This window comes from Chanodichthys erythropterus, chromosome 10 (assembly GCF_024489055.1).
Source record: "Chanodichthys erythropterus isolate Z2021 chromosome 10, ASM2448905v1, whole genome shotgun sequence".
Classification (NCBI taxonomy): Eukaryota; Metazoa; Chordata; class Actinopteri; order Cypriniformes; family Xenocyprididae; genus Chanodichthys; species Chanodichthys erythropterus.
This window is the reverse complement of record NC_090230.1, coordinates 23,134,529-23,152,610: the sequence shown is the minus strand read 5'-3', so window position 1 is coordinate 23,152,610 and position 18,082 is coordinate 23,134,529. Positions and strand designations below refer to the sequence as shown.

The window sequence follows — 18,082 nt, the reverse complement described above, 5'->3', positions numbered from 1 at the left end:
ATGGGTAAGAGTCTAGTTTAATCAAGGACAATATTGATTTGGCCGTTTTTTGCTGGGGTTTTTTTCTGGGTTTGGGTTTTTTTTTTATTTGACTGTAAAGCTGTTTAGTGAAGGCATTAAGTGTGAGATTCATTAAAAACAGGACAGGAAAAGGCCCCTTCACCTAGAAAATAAACACATGTGCACTGAACGCACACTTTTCATCTCTGAAAAAAAACAACCACGGCAGGTTTCAGTTTGACTCAGAAGACGAGCTGAAAGAGTGGCAGACATTTTTACCTATTTTTCAGACTTTTTTCGCATTGAAGAAAATGTTTCACCTGATTGCTCTGTTCTGCTTGTGCTGGTGGAATTTGACTGGTAAGTTATAGGTTTTTTTGCCATAATATCAGTGACATTCTTCACAGGTGTTAAAAGTCATGGAAAATGCATAGTGAACGTATCTTCAACCAGTGTTTGCGGAAAACTCACCACATTATCTTTAAATGATATGAACAGATTTATTTCATAATTCATATTTGAACTGAATTGATTAGATTTAAAGCATCTTTTGCGAATTCAGATTAAAGTGCATTCAAATGAGCAAGAAAAAAATGACTTAAAACAGTTTATTTTACTGCACTTTAGTTTACTGTCCAGTTCCCCGTGTACTGTACTTACCATGTACTTAATATTATAATTACAATAACCATGTAATGGGTAAGTACTAACCCTGAACGTACCACTAAACCTAACCTTAACCCATGTAGTTACCTCATATTAACCAGTACTTTTTAGGCAAGTTCACTGCAAGTACACGTACTGCAAAATAAACTGCAACATTACAAGTGTACAGTAAGCGAACATAAGTCTGCAGTGGATAATGTCAAAAATGTGACACTATAAAAAATGCTGGGTTATTTAATATGAACAACCCAACTGTTGGGTCAAATTTTTTCTAGAGCATAATAATTTAAAAAAAAAAAAACATTTTGTTTTGACTCAGTATTTTAAAATAAGCCATTTCACATAACAGATTTTCACTTATAGACAACAAAACAAATAACAGATTTTTTTTTTTTTTTAAAGTCCTAGGTCAAATGTTTACATACATATGATTCTTATATTTTGTGCCATTACCTGGATGATCAAAAGCTGAAAACGTTCACTGACACAGGCAACATATAATGCTATAAGATTTTTGACACATGATTGTTTGAAACTTTTTTCAAGATCTTGAGATCTTAAGTACTTGAGAAGCTACAGTGCATAAGACTTTTACATATTTCAAGACAAAATAATAATGCAAACCCTCAATGCATCATGTTGCCTTCTTGAGCATCAGCGAATGTTTGCACTTTTTGTAATAGTTGTGTATAATCAAGTTGTCCTCAGTGTAAAACAATGGATCCCAAAATCATATAATCAATGTTGGAAATGGGTGAAATATGCAGGTGATGTCAGAAAACCAAAGAATATGCTGGACCTGGAGGATTCTGAAGAAAAGTGGTCAGCTCAACTGCCCTAGCTTATTCAAGGACAGGACTAACCAAAAACCAACATGCAATTTATGATGACCATATCAATTGATGAAAAAAAAAAAAAAATGTGTGCGTGTGTAGTTGCATATCTCAGCAAAACATTTAACAAAATAACACATTTTATTTGATTTTATTTATTTCCAGTTTTCATACCCTGGAAATCCATTCATCCTCCATGCCACAAAATGCTCACAGCTTTAAAATTCCCTGGTTTTTCCATATGTGTCTAGACAGTATATCTGTTGCACTTTGAACAGAACTGTGTAATATAATCATTTTTACAATGCATTGCGATGCTGATGTGAACAATTCTGCACTGACACATAAAAACAAAAGAATCGTATGTTCAAAAATGTAATTAAGTTTGTAACCTAAATAAAGAACTCTCATTATATATGAAGTTGTGTAGGGTCTATCAGAAGTAAAGCATGTGCGTCTGATTTTTCAGTTTCGGTTTTGTTTGTTTTTTTCTCTTTTGAAAAGAACATGCATGAAAGTGAAAAAAAAGCGTGGGACCTGCTTGATCTTAAAAAGAGTTATTAAAAGAAATAAAACATCAAAAAGATCTCACTTGTGCTGAATGACACACACAGAGAAAGATGCCTCTCAACTGCTTCTCTTTCAGTAACCAGTTTTTAAAAAGAAACATTTTCTTCTTAGTGAGCAGAACATGTTATTAATCTAAAGAAACTTTTTCCACTATAAAGAATTTTTGTGCAATGAAAAGTTTCCATTGATGTTAAAGTTCTTCGAGGAAATATAGATGCCAACAAAGAACCTTTTTTAGGGTATTAAATAATGGCACAAATTCCAGTAAACGGACTAGTGCAAACCTTGGAAAATCATGTTGCATGATTCAAGTAAAAATGAAAGTGATGTTATGTGTGGGCAAGTATGGTAACCCCATGCTTTGAATTTGTATGGAATTTAAATACTCTCCTCCCATAAATTTAGTGTCTGAAAGGGAAACTCCAACAAAGGTCAGCCACAAAAATAACTGTGTCCACTGTGTGTCTTTAGTAACAATGTTTAACAATGTCAAAATAGGGTTTGTACTGGCACAAGCTGTTGGTAAAAAGTGTAGCATTGCCATATTTGTAACGTGTAAATCCTGTTATGTTCTGTTTTCATTCATTTCAGTTCCTGTGCCCGTTCTCATTTTCTCTCTAGTCTGTTTTCATGGTTAGATCTACATTGTTCTGTTTTATGCATTCCTCGTGTATTTAAGCTCTCAGTTTTCTGTGTTTCATTGTTCTGTATCATCTATGTAAAGCGGTTGTGTATGTTACTCTTCTGCGATCTCCTGAGTTTTCCTTGTGGATTTTATTATCGTCAGTTTTTGTTTCTCTACTCTTTCTTCATATGCTCTTTATAGCAGACACCATGACAGCATTAGGGTTAGTTATTAACCTGCTGCTGCCATATGTGACATTAATGTTAATCAAACAATAAAAGAATAGAGGAAATCACTTGCTGTTCTTGACTGAACTTCTTTTGAAGCTTTAATAATAATTTATGAGGAATACAATACACAGTGACACTGTTTGTTATTTGCATCTTTGATCTTATTTTTAATACTAAAGATAATGTAAGAAAGAGAGCTTTATTTTGATTATTAATTAAATAAATGGAGGAAAAGATGCATCATGATGCATAGAGAATCATTTCATAATTGAATCATTACCATCAAATTGTAATTGAAACGATTCATGAGGCAAGTGAAGATTCACACGTCGACTATAAACTCAAACACAATTATGAAACAACAGAAAAAATAATATAAATTCATTAGTCAAGAAGATCTAACGATCTAAATGTTTCATATTTCCGAATGTCAAAATATTGAAAGTATGCAGGTGAATTCAAAATTTCATTGCTTCATACACTTATTGTGCTCTAAATAGCACTTTAAAACACCATTAAAAACATATTCATACGTCTCACCTTTCTTTTGCTTTTGTGTTTCTGCGGCTGTTCTGAATGCTTTTCAGTTACCTTTAGTTACAAACTACAGATGATTTCAGGTTTTGTAAACCTTCCGAAGTCTCAGTCTGTGTAAAATCTGTCTGTTCTCCAGGTGTGTTTGGTGATTCAGTGTCAGTGATGGAGGGAGATTCTGTCACTTTATACACTGATGATACTGAAATACATGAAGACGACGACATACTGTGGAAATACGGAGCTGAAAACTCTCTCGTCGCTAAAATGAAGAAAAAGAACAAAATCTTCCAAATATCTGATGTTCTTGATGGGAGATTCAGAGACAGACTGAAGCTGGATCATCAAACTGGATCTCTGACCATCACAAACATCACAACTGAACATGCTGGAGATTATAAACTAGATATAAGTGGAGCAAAAAAATCATCAAAATCATTCAGTGTTTCTGTCTATGGTGAGTAGATACATCATTTTATTTTGTTTTGTTCACATATTCTTGTTTTTTGCTTTAAACATTTTGTTGTGTGAGATGATCACACGTTAACACGCTAAACAAACACTCAGCACATTCAGCTGGAAATAAGATTGTAATATATGTTAATATTTCTGTTTATTCTCTGATGTTTTTCAGCTCATCTTCCTGTTCCTGTCATCAGCAGTAACTCTTCACAATGTTCTTCATCATCAAATTGTTCATTGGTGTGTTCAGCTGTGAATGTGGGTCATGTGACTCTCTCCTGGTACAAAGGAAACAGTTTATTGTCCAGCATCAGTGTGTCTGATCTCAGCATCAGTCTCTCTCTACCTCTGGAGGTGGAATATCAGGATAAAAACACCTACAGCTGTGTGCTGAACAATCCCATCAGCAACCAGACTCAACATCTGGACATCACTCACCTCTGTCACACATGTGCAGGTACGACAGTGCTGATATACAGGTGCTGGTCATATAATTAGAATATCATCAAAAAGTTGATTTATTTCACTAATTCCATTCAAAAAGTGAAACTTGTATATTATATTCATTCATTAAACACAGACTGATATATTTCAAATGTTTATTTCTTTTAATTTTGATGATTATAACTAAGGAACAACTAAGGAAAATCCCAAATTCAGTATCTCAGAAAATTAGAATATCGTGAAAAGGTTCAATATTGAAGACACCTGGTGCCACACTCTAATCAGCTAATTAACTCAAAACACCTGCAAAGGCCTTTAAATGGTCTCTCAGTCTAGTTCTGTTGGCTACACAATCATGGGGAAGACTGCTGACTTGACAGTTGTCCAAAAGACGACCATTGACACCTTGCACAAGGAGGGCAAGACACAAAAGGTCATTACAAAAGAGGCTGGCTGTTCACAGAGCTCTGTGTCCAAGCACATTAATAGAGAGGCGAAGGGAAGGAAAAGATGTGTATAAAAAGTGTACAAGCAATAGGGATAACCGCACCATGGAGAGGATTGTGAAACAAAACCCATTCAAAAATGTGGGGGAGATTCACAAAGAGTGGACTGCAGCTGGAGTCAGTGCTTCAAGAGCCACTACGCACAGACGTATGCAAGACATGGGTTTCAGCTGTCGCATTCCTTGTGTCAAGCCACTCTTGAACAACAGACAGCGTCAGAAGCGTCTAAAGACAAAAAGGACTGGACTGCTGCTGAGTGGTCCAAATTTATGTTCTCTGATGAAAGTAAATTTTGCATTTCCTTTGGAAATCAGGGTCCCAGAGTCTGGAGGAAGAGAGGAGAGGCACACAATCCACGTTTCTTGAGGTCCAGTGTAAAGTTTCCACAGTCAGTGATGGTTTAGGGTGCCATGTCTTCTGCCGGTGTTGGTCCACTGTGTTTTCTGAGGTCCAAGGTCAACGCAGCCGTATACCAGGAGGTTTTAGAGCACTTCATGCTTCCTGCTGCTGACCAACTTTATGGAGATGCAGATTTCATTTTCCAACAGGACTTGGCACCTGCACACAGTGCCAAAGCTACCAGTACCTGGTTTAAGGACCATGGTATCCCTGTTCTTAACTCGCCTGACCTTAACCCCATAGAGAATCTATGGGGTATTGTGAAGTGGAAGATGCGATATGTCAGACCCAACAATGCAGAAGAGCTGAAGGCCACTATCAGAGCAACCTGGGCTCTCATAACACCTGAGCAGTGCCACAGACTGATCGACTCCATGCCACGCCGCATTGCTGCAGTAATTCAGGCAAAAGGAGCCCCAACTTAGTATTGAGTGCTGTACATGCTCATACTTTTCATGTTCATACTTTTCAGTTGGCCAAGATTTCTAAAAATCCTTTCTTTGTATTGGTCTTAAGTAATATTCTAATTTTCTGAGATACTGAATTTGGGATTTTCCTTAGTTGTCAGTTATAATCATCAAAATTAAAAGAAATAAACATTTAAAATATATCAGTCTGTGTGTAATGAATGAATATAATATACAAGTTTCACTTTTTGAATGGAATTAGTGAAATAAATCAAGTTTTTGATGATATTCTATTTATATGACCAGCACCTGTATGTGATTATTTACACATTCACTTACATTAATGGCTGTCTCACTGTGACTCTCCTTCAGTTCCTCCAGTCTCAGTGTCTCTGATAGTGTTGATCTCTGCTGCTGCTGCTGCTGCTGGATTTCTGTTGATTATATTTGCAGTCGGAATCTGGTGCATCTGCAGGAAATGTAAAAAAGCAGGTCAGGAGATCAAATGCATGTGTTGAAATATTAATGTTTTTTAATGCCCAAATTTCAATATAAGAATGAAAACTGTTGTTTTAACATGTATGTGTTATGTTATGTTATTGTTATAGCACACCAAACCCAAGAGAAACACAAAACTGATTCAGCTGTGTGTAAACAAAGAAAACGAAAGAAGGTAAGATCATTTGTACCTGTGTTGCAAGAAGTTGATGCAGTCTGTCAGTGTGACTGAGGTTTGCAGCATCAAATGGTGGTCAGCCTTGTTCATTTTTTCCTTCAGTAAGGAACAGCTTGAAAAGCATATTTTATGCTATTATTACGGTTTGCACCTCAGTGTACACAGATCAGGCATGACATTTTGACCACCTTCCTAATGTGGTGTTGGTCCCCCAAAACAGCCCTGACCCATCGAGGCATGGATTCCTCTAGACCCCTGAAGGTGTGCTGTGGTATCTGACATCAAGATGTTAGCAGCAGATCCTTTAAGTCCTGTAAGTTGCGAGGTGGAGCCTCCATGGATCGGACTTGTTTGTTCAGCACATCCCACAGATGCTTGATTGGATTGAGATCTGGGGAATTTGGAGGCCAAGTCAACACCTCAATCTCATTGTTGTGCTCCTCAATCATTCCTGAACCAGTTTTGCTTTGTGGCAGGAGCATTATCCTGCTGAAAGAGGCCACAGTCACCAGGGAATACTGTTTCCATGAAAGGATGTACATGGTCTGCAACAATGCTTAGGTAGGTGGTACATGTCAAAGTAACATCCACATGGATGGCAGGACCCAAGGTTTCCCAGCAGAACATTGCCCAAAGCATCACACTGCCTCCACCGACTTGCCTTCTTCCCATAGTGCATCCTGGTGCCATGTGTTCCCCACACGCACCCGGCCATCCACGTGATGTAAAAGAAAACATGATTCATCAGACCAGGCCACCTTCTTCCTTTGCTCCATGGTCCAGTTCTGATGATCACGTGTCCACTGTGATGCACTGTGTATTCTGACACCTTTCTATCAGAACCAGCATTAACTTCTGGAGCAATTTGAGCTACAGTAGCTCGTCTGTTGGATCGGACCACACTGCAACCTTCGCTCCCCACGTGCATCAATGAGCCTCGGCCGCCCATGACCCTGTCGCCGGTTCACCACTGTTCCTTCCTTGGAGCACTTTTGATAGATACTGACCACTGCAGACCGGGAACACCCCACAAGAGCTGCAGTTTTGGAGATGCTCTGACCCAGTCGTCTAGCATCACAATTTGGCCCTTGTCAAACTCGCTCAAATCCTTACGCTTGCAACTTTGAGGACAAAATGTTCCAAAAAAAATATATCCACCCACTAACAGGTGCCGTGATGAAGAGATAATCAGTGTTATTCACTTCACCTGTCAGTGCTCATAATGTTATGCCTGATCATTGTAAACCTAGGATGGCTTGAGGGTAAGTAAAATCATGGAATAATTTTCATTTTTGGGTGAACTATCCCCAAAAATGAAAATTTGATGTTTATCTGCTTACCCCCAGGGCATCCAAGATGTAGGTGACTTTTTTTCTTCAGTCGAACGCAAATTATGGTTTTTAACTGCAACCGCTGCCGTCTGTCAGTCAAATAATAGGAGTGATTGGGAACTTGAACAATAAGAGTCGAAAAAACTTCCATAGACAAATCCTAATTAAACCCTGCGGCTCGTGACGACACATTGATGTCCTAAGACACGAAACGATCGGTTTGTGTGAGAAAACAAACAGTATTTATATAATTTTTTACCTCTAATACACCACTATGTCCAACTCCGTTCAGCTTCCGGTTAGTGAGGTCTGATCGCGCTCTGACAATGGAAGTGATGTCTCGCGCTCATTGAAGTATATGGGCGAGACATCACTTCCGTCAGCAGAGCGGGTTTTTTGACCTCACTAACAGGATGCTGAACGAAGTTGGAAATAGTGGTGTATTAGAGGTAAAAAATGATATAAATACTGTTTGTTTTCTCACACAAACCGATCGTTTCGTGTCTTAGGACATCAATGTGTCGTCACGAGCCGCAGGGTTTAATTAGGATTTTTCTATGGAAGTTTTATTTACTGTTACAGTAGAAGTTCCCATCCACTGCTATTATTTGACTCACAGACCGCAGCGGTTGCAGTTAAAAATCATAATTTGCGTTCGACTGAAGAAACAAATTCATCTACATCTTGGATGTACTGGGGATAAGCAGATAAATATCAAATTTTCATTTTTGGGTGAACTATCCCTTTAAAGTTTCCATGAAATCAAAACTCAAAAAAAAAGTTTTTTGTTTTTCCTTTATGTTAGCCTTAGGGATAAAGGGATAATTCACCCAAAAATGAAAATTATCCCATTATTTACTCACCCTCAAGTCAGGTATATGTGACTATATTCTTTCAGACAAACACAATCAGAGTTATATTAAAAAAATATCCTGGCTCTACCAAGCTCTATAATGGGGCTTATGATTTTTAACCCCCAAAAAAGTGCATCCATCCATCCATCATAAAAGTAATCCACACAGCTCCAGGGGGTTAATAAAGGCCTTCTGAAAGGGAAGTGATGTGGTTTTTGTAAGAAAAATTTCTATATTTAATATTTTATAAATGAATACTAACAAGTTTCCGGCAACGGTACGCACGTCGAGTTACGGAGGAAGAGAAACCTCTGACACAACGCATGACGTACAAACAGGGCAGAGTGCAGAGGACAGAGCAAAAGAAAACACTTTTCATGAATTGTAAGTCTAAAATGAGAACTTTTAACCCTCGTGTACTGCTGCGGGTCAGTTTGACCCGTTTTGATTTTTGAGTTGTCGGAAACATCCTATAGTTAACCTATGTTTTTTGTTTTTTTTTGTTTTGTTTTTTGCGAGGAACAGTCTTCCTCACGTTGTTTGGGACGCAGACACACTCTGTCAGTTTAAATCTAGACTAAAAACACATCTCTTTAACCTGGCATACACATTATCCACCTCTATAATATAAATAATGTAAATTGTTAGGCTGCATAGATTAGGTCAGCCGGAACTGGGAACAAAGAGTTCGCATAACACCTACATCATAAGAAGAATGCCGTCTGCGTTTATATTAGTCTCTCTCTGTTTATCCCGAGGTTTGCCGTAGTCTGTGAGATCCAGGCCGTATCCAGATGAAGGACCTGCACCTAGACACGACGACAACGCAGCCCTGAAGTGTCAACTAAACTATACCCTGCTTAGGCCTCTTTCCTTATGTATAGATTAAACGTTATCAAAATGATTCCAGTTCGCATAGATCCGCGGAAACAACTTTTTTTTCTCTATTATGCGGACCAGACATGAAATTTGGCAATGTCATTTTGTAAAAAAAAAAAAAAAACTAAGCATCTGCGCACATACACATTCAAATGCACAAACCTATAGATTAAACATGTAAATGAATGGCAAGAAAGCATTAAAAGTCTTCTGTTTTCAGTTAAAAAGGTGTAATTTAAGCAGCCCCTAAGCTAATAATTAACAATTTTTACAACGGAAGTGATTCAATCAAAAACCTACTTTAGCTCGATAAATTTTTACCTAAAAACTGCTGTGAAGCCAAAACAATCTCTGTCCATTCATTTTCATATTATCACTGTGAAGCTGTTTTGAAACAATCTGTATTGTGAAAAGCGCTATATGAATGAAGATACTTGCAATACAAAAAAATATTTTGATATTTTTGTGACTTTTTCTTATTTAGGGTCATGAACATGCAAACAAAACATGTTCAACTCTAAAACTTCAAGAAAATCAAAGTTAAATATCTGAACAAGTTCTCTGCCACATTTTAAGTTAATATAAAAAAATAAACTTTCAGTAAGATTCTTTTAGCGCAGTACCAAACTTTTCCTCTAGATGGCATCCAGACTCCACCGGTGACCATATAAGGACTCTTTGATTTCCATATATGGTTTGAGTGATCTGAACCATATTTCCATACTTTTCAAAATATTTATGAAGTAGACATCCTAATCAGAAGAAGTTTGTGCAGTAATGTTAATATTTGATTTGAAAATTGATTTCAATCCCTAAAACACATATAAAAACATACAGAAAAAATCAGAGCGTTTTATAGTTTGGCACCACATCACAAATGAAGAATTATTTATCTAAGAGCTATTTATCTATTGCTCATTTCTTTTGAAAATCAGTCAAAAATAATGAAAACTAGAGTCTGAAAACGTTCAAATGATATATAGTTTGTCAAGATTACTTTAGGTTTAGACTAAGATATTATTGTATAATGGTAAATGTCCCACGGGTGGGGGGAGGGACAGTTATAAAGATAGTGTTAAAACATTTTTATAAATCATAAATTCAGATATTTATTCTTTGTAATGTGTGAAAAGTATTGATATTAAAAGTTAATTATTTGTGATTGTATGCTTTTTTTCAGTGTGATTTTTGAGGAATTATATTGAATCCAATTAGGGTCGGTTTGACCCGGATCATACAGGCAGTGGTCAGTGCATGAGGGTGAAAGAGGAATGTTGGAGGATTTTGACATTAGAGAAGAGGAGCTTAAAGGGATAGTTCACCCAAAAATTTAACACCCTCAGGTTGTTCCAAACCTGTATAAATTTCTTTGTTCGTTTGAAAACAAAGGAAGAAATTTTGAAGAAAGTTTGTAAAAAGATATTTTTCATTCGTACTATGGAAGTCAATGGTGGCCCAAAGCGGCTTGGTTACAAACTTTCTTCAAAATATCATCTTTGGCATTCAGCAGTACAAAGAAATTTGAACAGGTTTGGAACAACCAGAGGGTGAGTAAATTATGACAACATTTTAATTTTTGGGTGAACTCTTCCTTTAAGTTTGTTGTCCAGCAGCCCTATCTGTTTGAACCATGAGAGGCGTCTTCTCTCACCTCTGCTCCTACGACATGTGTCGGGTCAGAGGTCACTCTACTGCCAAAACTCGACTTGGGTACGACCATTTTCCCGAAGCTAGTTATTATAGTTTAGAATGTTTTAAATATGGATTTTTATTTTTTTATTTTTGGGATTAAAAAAAAATCTCGACCCCGATTCACTACCATTATAATGCTTGGAAAAGCCAGGATATATTTAAATATAACTCTGATTGTGTTCATCTGAAAGAAGATAGTCATATACAGCTTGAGGGTGAGTAAATCATGAGATAATTTTCCTTTTTGGGTATGTAACTGTCCCTTTAAAATGACTTAAATTGATTTTTTCATATCAATAAGATTCTCATAGATAAATAGATCTGAGTTCTAGCTACACTAACTACAAGTGGCTGACTGTCAGGCTGTACATCACTGATTTGGGTGATAGGGACAGTGACCATTGACAATGCATCATGTGATCAGCCTAATACAAATGATCAGTACATTACTCTGGAAGGAACACCTAGAAAATATACAGCCTATCCTCTAGATAAACATATATACATCAAGTAGAATCAATTAAAATGTTCAAATCTTTAAAACCATGACCTGTCAAAGAAATTATTTTACAGAAGCATATATAAAGCATGCATATTAACTTTGAGGGAATTTGAAGCAAAATTCTGTTATTATAATTTTTTAAATGTTTTAAACTGTTGATATTGACTGAATGTATATTTTTCCTTGCAGGATTCAAAGGAATCAGTGTATGGAAATATCCCAAAACGCTGATCAAATACAACAACTCTGCCAGGATGTTTTGTTTTTTTTCCGTTTTTTTCTGTTTTTTCTTTTTCTTTTGCAACTCTCATAAGTTGATATTGTTGTATCTGAAATTTTGTTCCTTTGTATTAGATTAATTAGTAATTCACAAGTGGCAAATCATCCAGAAATTAAAACTAAATGTTTTATTTTTAGCTCACACACATTGAAATGTACTAATTTTTTAAATATTGATCCCACCCTTCACTGTTCACACACAGTCCTGTTTAAAAAGTAAACTGAACATCAATGCACAGTTGTTCACAGTATTTCACATGTTCTGCTGGATATTTAGGCAAATTCAGCACATCATCGCCCTCTAGTGTCCAAAGCAGACAATCAAAGCGTATCAAGGATCAAACTATAAAAGTCACGTGGTTACAGTATTATCCAGAAATTCCAATGGAGCGCCGCTAGGGGGCGATGATCACTGTAAACCCACTAACTAGTCTAGTGTGTTTGATTTTTACCTTCTCGGATCAATTTTTATACATTTGTACGCATTTATTATCACATTTGTATAAATAAAAAGGAAGAGTTTAAGTTAAAAGTCTCTTGGACTGATTAGCTCTCTATAAAACAAACAAAACAGACCTAATTTAGCCTAATAAAACTGGCTTATCACATATTATCAAGACAATTCATGATGGTATTAGATGGCTTGTTAGCTGCATTTACTAGATTACAACTTAAAACATTTACAATTGGCCTGTAAAAGGTGTTTTATGCATGTTTGGACTGAGTTTTCGCTGCTTTTACACTATTCTGACCAGCAGGAGTCACCAGCGTGTGGCGATTCGAACCAGTGAATCATTTCGCGAAGCAGTTGATTCAATTGATTCGAAGCTTTGAAAATCATCTTTTCTCACATTCCTTCTGTCCGAACACTGAGAACACTTCAAGAAATAAATAAATAAAAAAAATAATAATTACAAACCTTTCTTTGGAGAGTGTGGAAAAGTGAAAAACTGTGAACTGTGAAAAAGTCTTTCTGCATATCCTAAAGATGGTAGGTGGAGACGTCTGGAGTCATATAACGTAGGCCTAACACTTGCAAACAAACAAAAATAACTTTGTGTAATGATTTACACTTTGATCAGAGTGAAAACATTCTTAACTTTTGGACAGTTAAATATGATAGTTTCATTATTGTTTCTATCCCTCAGTGTTTCTCATCTTGTTTTGATCAGATTAAAGAGTCTTAAAGGGATAGTTCACCCAAAAATGACAATTCTGCTCACGCTTATGTTGTTACAAACCTGTAGGAGTTTCTTGTTCTGAATTACTGAACATAAAAGATGATATTTTGAAGAATGTCCATACAGCTGATGGTAGCCATTGACCTCCATAGTGTTTTTCTTTCCTACTATAGAAATCAGTGGTTACAGTCAATGTTTTGCTACCAACATTCTTCAAAATATCTTCTTCTGTGTTCACCAGAAGAAAGAAACTCATACAGGTTTGTAACAACATGAGGGTGAGTAAATGATGACAATGTTTTCATTTTTGTGTGAACTATCTCTTTAAAAATCTGCTCATAGTAGCAGGACAGGAAGACCATGCCCACTCTCATCTGAAAGATGTTTGCAGACCCAAAAGATCAAACCACATCTCTGTAGAAAACTGACCGCAGCCACTTTCAGTTTGACTCAGAAGATGAACCTCGGAAAACTGGTACTGTGAGGCGGCAGACAATTGTATCTATGTACTTAGGTACAAAAGCTGTCACTGGGGCGGTATCTTTCCAAAAGCTACTAATATCATTTAGATAGCAATATGTACACTTTAGACACTTATATGTACTTTTGTGATAATGATATACAACCTTCAGGGGTTAATGAGGTACAAAAGTATGTTTTTAAATGTGCCACCCTACCTTTTTTTCTTAGAAGCACCTTACAAAAAGCAAGTTAAATGACAGTAAATTAAGAAATAAAGAATATTTCACCCATTAAAAACAGTTAAAGTTTTAATAAAAGCCAGATGAACTATAATAGTATATCGTGCACATGCAGGGTGTGAATAGGAGGGTCAAACTCTGTGGTGGGAGGATTCACACTTTAACAGTTCTGCTGCATGTTTCACAGGTGGTTTTATTATCAGACACTGAACCGCTGAAGAAAATGTTTCACACGTTTGTTTTGTTCTGTTTGTGCTGGAGGAGTCTGATCGGTAAGTTATGAAAGCATTATTATGGTTTTTAGTAAAGTAACAAAGCTGCTGCTACTGTTCAAAATTTCCATAAATATCTATCAAACAACACTTAGAGGATTTTGCATCTGAAGTCTTCATATGTTCAGTTATTTCACTGTAATGCCAACAAAAATGACCTATTTGTTCCTATTAGTGAAATTACTGAACAACATATTAAAAATGCTTATTTTAGAAGAAAATTTCAGATGGCACAAGTCTTATAATTCATTGAAATCCATTAGTCAAAAAAATAAAAAAGGCACAATTAAACTTGTACTTTTGCTCTGCAATAAAAATCTTAATTGTTTTTAATAAATTGTTACTTTAGACATAGATTTGTTTGTTTTTCTTTTCTCTACAGCAGATAACTTTAAAAGAAATGAAAGATAAGGATGTGTTGCACCTTAAATTAAAGTTTAGCTAATAAATGTAAGCAGACTCACATTTAAACCATCATTTTGATCCTGTTGCTATTTTTATGTTTTCAATGCATCAGTTAGCCTGGAATATTTAGTATGATCATTTAAACATTATATGTATTATTATTATTATGTATAAATATTATATGCCCAGTGTATTACTGTGTTGGGTTATGTGCTTGTTTAAATGGACATTTGTAAAAGTAATAATAATAATAGTAGCAATACAATTTATCTCTCCATATCACTCTGTTAAATGATATTTTTCTTAAAAATCAGCTGTAAGAGCTGCTGCAATCTTTTTTCTGTCTTCATGATTCTAACGGTCCCTTAGTAACAGTAGCGGTTAGCAGTTTATGGTATCCGTTTATAAAGACATTTCACATTTATAACAAATTTATCTGTGTCAAAGGACTGTCCATATGCCAGTGATGTACAGCTATAAAATAATTTAATTCTTATTGGTGCCTACTATAATCCTTATTCACTGTAAAAAGAAGTTGCTGCCTTAAATTTTTAAGTACAATCAACTTAGCTGTAGTTGACTCTTGTATAACTTAAAAAGTTGAAATTTTCTTAACTTGTTTAAATGAGTTAAAGTAATGTAAAAACATCATTCATATAATCATCAGTCATATAATTTATTTACAGTATTGTACCCTAAATATTTGGCTCTCACACATCTGTCTGTTCATATATCTCACCTTTCCTTTGCTTTTGTGTTTCTGCTGCTGTTCTGAATGCTTTCCGGGTACTACTGATTTACAAACTACAGCTGATTTCAAGCTTTGTAAACCATCAGAAGCTTTAATCAGTGTAAAATGTGTTTGTTCTCCAGGTGTGTTTGGTGATTCAGTGTCAGTGATGGAGGGAGATTCTGTCACTTTATACACTGATGTTACTGAAATACATGAAGATGAAGACATACTGTGGAAATATGGAGCTAATAACTCTCTCATAGCTAAAATGAAGAAAAAGAACGAAACCTTCAACACATTTAATGGTCCTGATGGGAGATTCAGAGACAGACTGAAGCTGGACAATGAAACTGGATCTCTGACCATCACAAACATCACAACTGAACATGCTGGAGATTATCAACTAGAGATAATTGGAGTGAAAAAATCATCAAAAACATTCAATGTTTCTGTCTATAGTGAGTAGAGATCATTTGTTTAACTTTTCACATATTCTTATGTTATTTGTACACATTCAAACATAACACAAAAACAAAATTTACTATTAACACAAAATTAACAATCAATAGACAGATTTTTGTTCACATTTATCACTATACTCTGATGTTTTCCAGCTCGTCTTCCTGTTCCTGTCATCAGCAGTAACTCTTCACAATGTTCTTCATCTTCATCAAATTGTTCATTGGTGTGTTCAGCTGTGAATGTGAGTCATGTGACTCTTTCCTGGTACAAAGGAAACAGTTTATTGTCCAGCATCAGTGTGTCTGATCTCAGCATCAGTCTCTCTCTACCTCTGGAGGTGGAATATCAGGATAAAAACACCTACAGCTGTGTGCTGAACAATTCCTACCAGACGAGACATCTCAACATTAATCAACACTGTCACACATGTGCAGGTACAACAGCGCTGATATATGTGATTATTTACTGATCTGATCTCTGTCTTCTGTTGTAGATCAGACTGATTCATTCACTTACATTAATGACTCTTTTTCAGCTTCTCCAGTCTCAGTCTCTGTGATAGTGTTGATCTCTGCTGGATCTCTATTGATTGTAGCTGCAGTCATTGGGATCTTCTACATCTACAAGAAACGTACGAAAAAAAACAAAGAAGTCATTTAACAACCTAATTAATTACTTTAGTTAACATGAACTAATAATGAACTGCACTTCTACAGCATTTACTATTCTTAGTTAAGGTTAATATTAACATTTATTAATGCATTATTAAAATCAAAAGTTGTATTTGTTAACATTAGTTAATGCACTGTGAACTAACATGAACAAACACTGAACAACTGTATTTATTACCTATTGTTAACAAATATTAATACATACTCTACTGCCCATTGTTTGTTCATGTTAGTCAATACATTAACTAATGTTAACAAATGAGACCTTACTGTAAAGTGGTACCGTAGCTTCAGACCTTATTGTAAAGTGTTACTGTAGATTGAGTTTTCTGGTTTTAATGCATCTGTTATTACTGTTGAAACAGTTGAGACTGAAGAAGAGATCACTTACGCTGAAACAACGTTCAACAAAAGAAACTCACAAGAACTGGTAATACAATTTGTTCATTTGTTGAGTAATCGTAAAAGGGTCCGATGTAGATCAGTATGTGCTTGTGATTTTGTGTAATATGGAAGCCCATATCTACCAGATACAAAATATATGACTCATAAGTTATGACAAATGTGTTTAAATTACTTTAACTCATTAAAATAAGTTAAGCAAATTTAAACTTTTTTAAAAGTTAAACAAGAATCAACTCATTTTATTAAAGTCAATTTAATGTAATTGAGATAGAAATGACTTATACAGCTAAGTTGATTGTTCTTAAAATGTTAATGCAGCAACTTTTTTACAGTGTACAAACAAATAAAAATAATGACTTTAATATTCGAAATTATAACTTAAAAAGTCAAAATAATGACATACTAATTTAGACTTAGTATGTAACAATTTGGCCAATTTGTGTCATAATTATGATTTACATGTTTTATTTATGTGGCAGAGTTTCCATATTATGATCTATCACATAAATCTCACACACAACCGCACCATCAAATGTTTATAAAAGCCTAGTATATATATCACATAACATTACATTTCTTCTTATTATTATTATTATTATTACTTTCATATCTTATGTTATGCATTTTTTACAGAAAATTGAAGAGGAGGGTCATGTGGAATATGCACCAATCACAATGAGATGATGATCAAACGTCATTCTTTTTCAAAGACCGACAAGACAAGAGACTGCTGTGGTCTCATTTATTTATGTCTGCACACAAATGTGGTTTGATCTGTTGGACAGACAGCGTGTGCATGAGAATGTTTCTACTGCTAGATGTTTGTTTGATGTCTGTTTGCGAGCTTATCGAGGTGTGAAAAGTGCGTCTGTGAGAAAAGAGAAAAGCGTGCGGGTGAAGGGCTTTTTCCATTCCTGCTCGCACGAAATCATTTCACTTCTGTTTTACACAAAACTTATTTCTAACTTAAGCACTAAATATAAACTGTACACACTGTGTAAACACTAAACATTATTGTGACAGTTGCTGTTTTGAATGTTACTATAGTTAACAAGGAATTAAAATACATAAACACTTAAGTTGGCTTGAAAATGCCTTGTTTGAAAGTTTGAAATAACTTTGAGAAGCTTAAAGGTTGAATTGAATTGTTGAAATTGAAGTTTGGGACACAGAGGGAAAATACACACATTTCTACCATGATTTCTCACATTGTTAGCATGTTTAACATGTTGCTAGCTTGATTTAGCATGTATCAGACGTAGACCAGAAAGAGCTGAAAACCTCATTCCCCTGATCTCAAGAGGTGCTCTAGCGACTGACACTAGAGACTGCGGCCTAATTAGAGCCCCCTCCTCCCATGCAG

The 18,082-nt window shown here is 35.5% G+C and overlaps 1 protein-coding gene across 1 annotated transcript; it reads left to right on the top strand.

Moving 5' to 3' along the window:
• Positions 1–17,445, top strand: LOC137028194 (CD48 antigen-like). The gene is made up of 6 exons (XM_067396965.1): positions 1–4; positions 3,598–3,915; positions 4,093–4,377; positions 16,179–16,274; positions 16,680–16,744; positions 17,353–17,445. Exons 1-6 carry the CDS (start codon positions 1–3, stop codon positions 17,401–17,403), a joined length of 819 nt encoding a protein of 272 aa, XP_067253066.1. The 3' UTR covers positions 17,404–17,445.
• Positions 17,446–18,082: the final 637 nt, after the last annotated feature.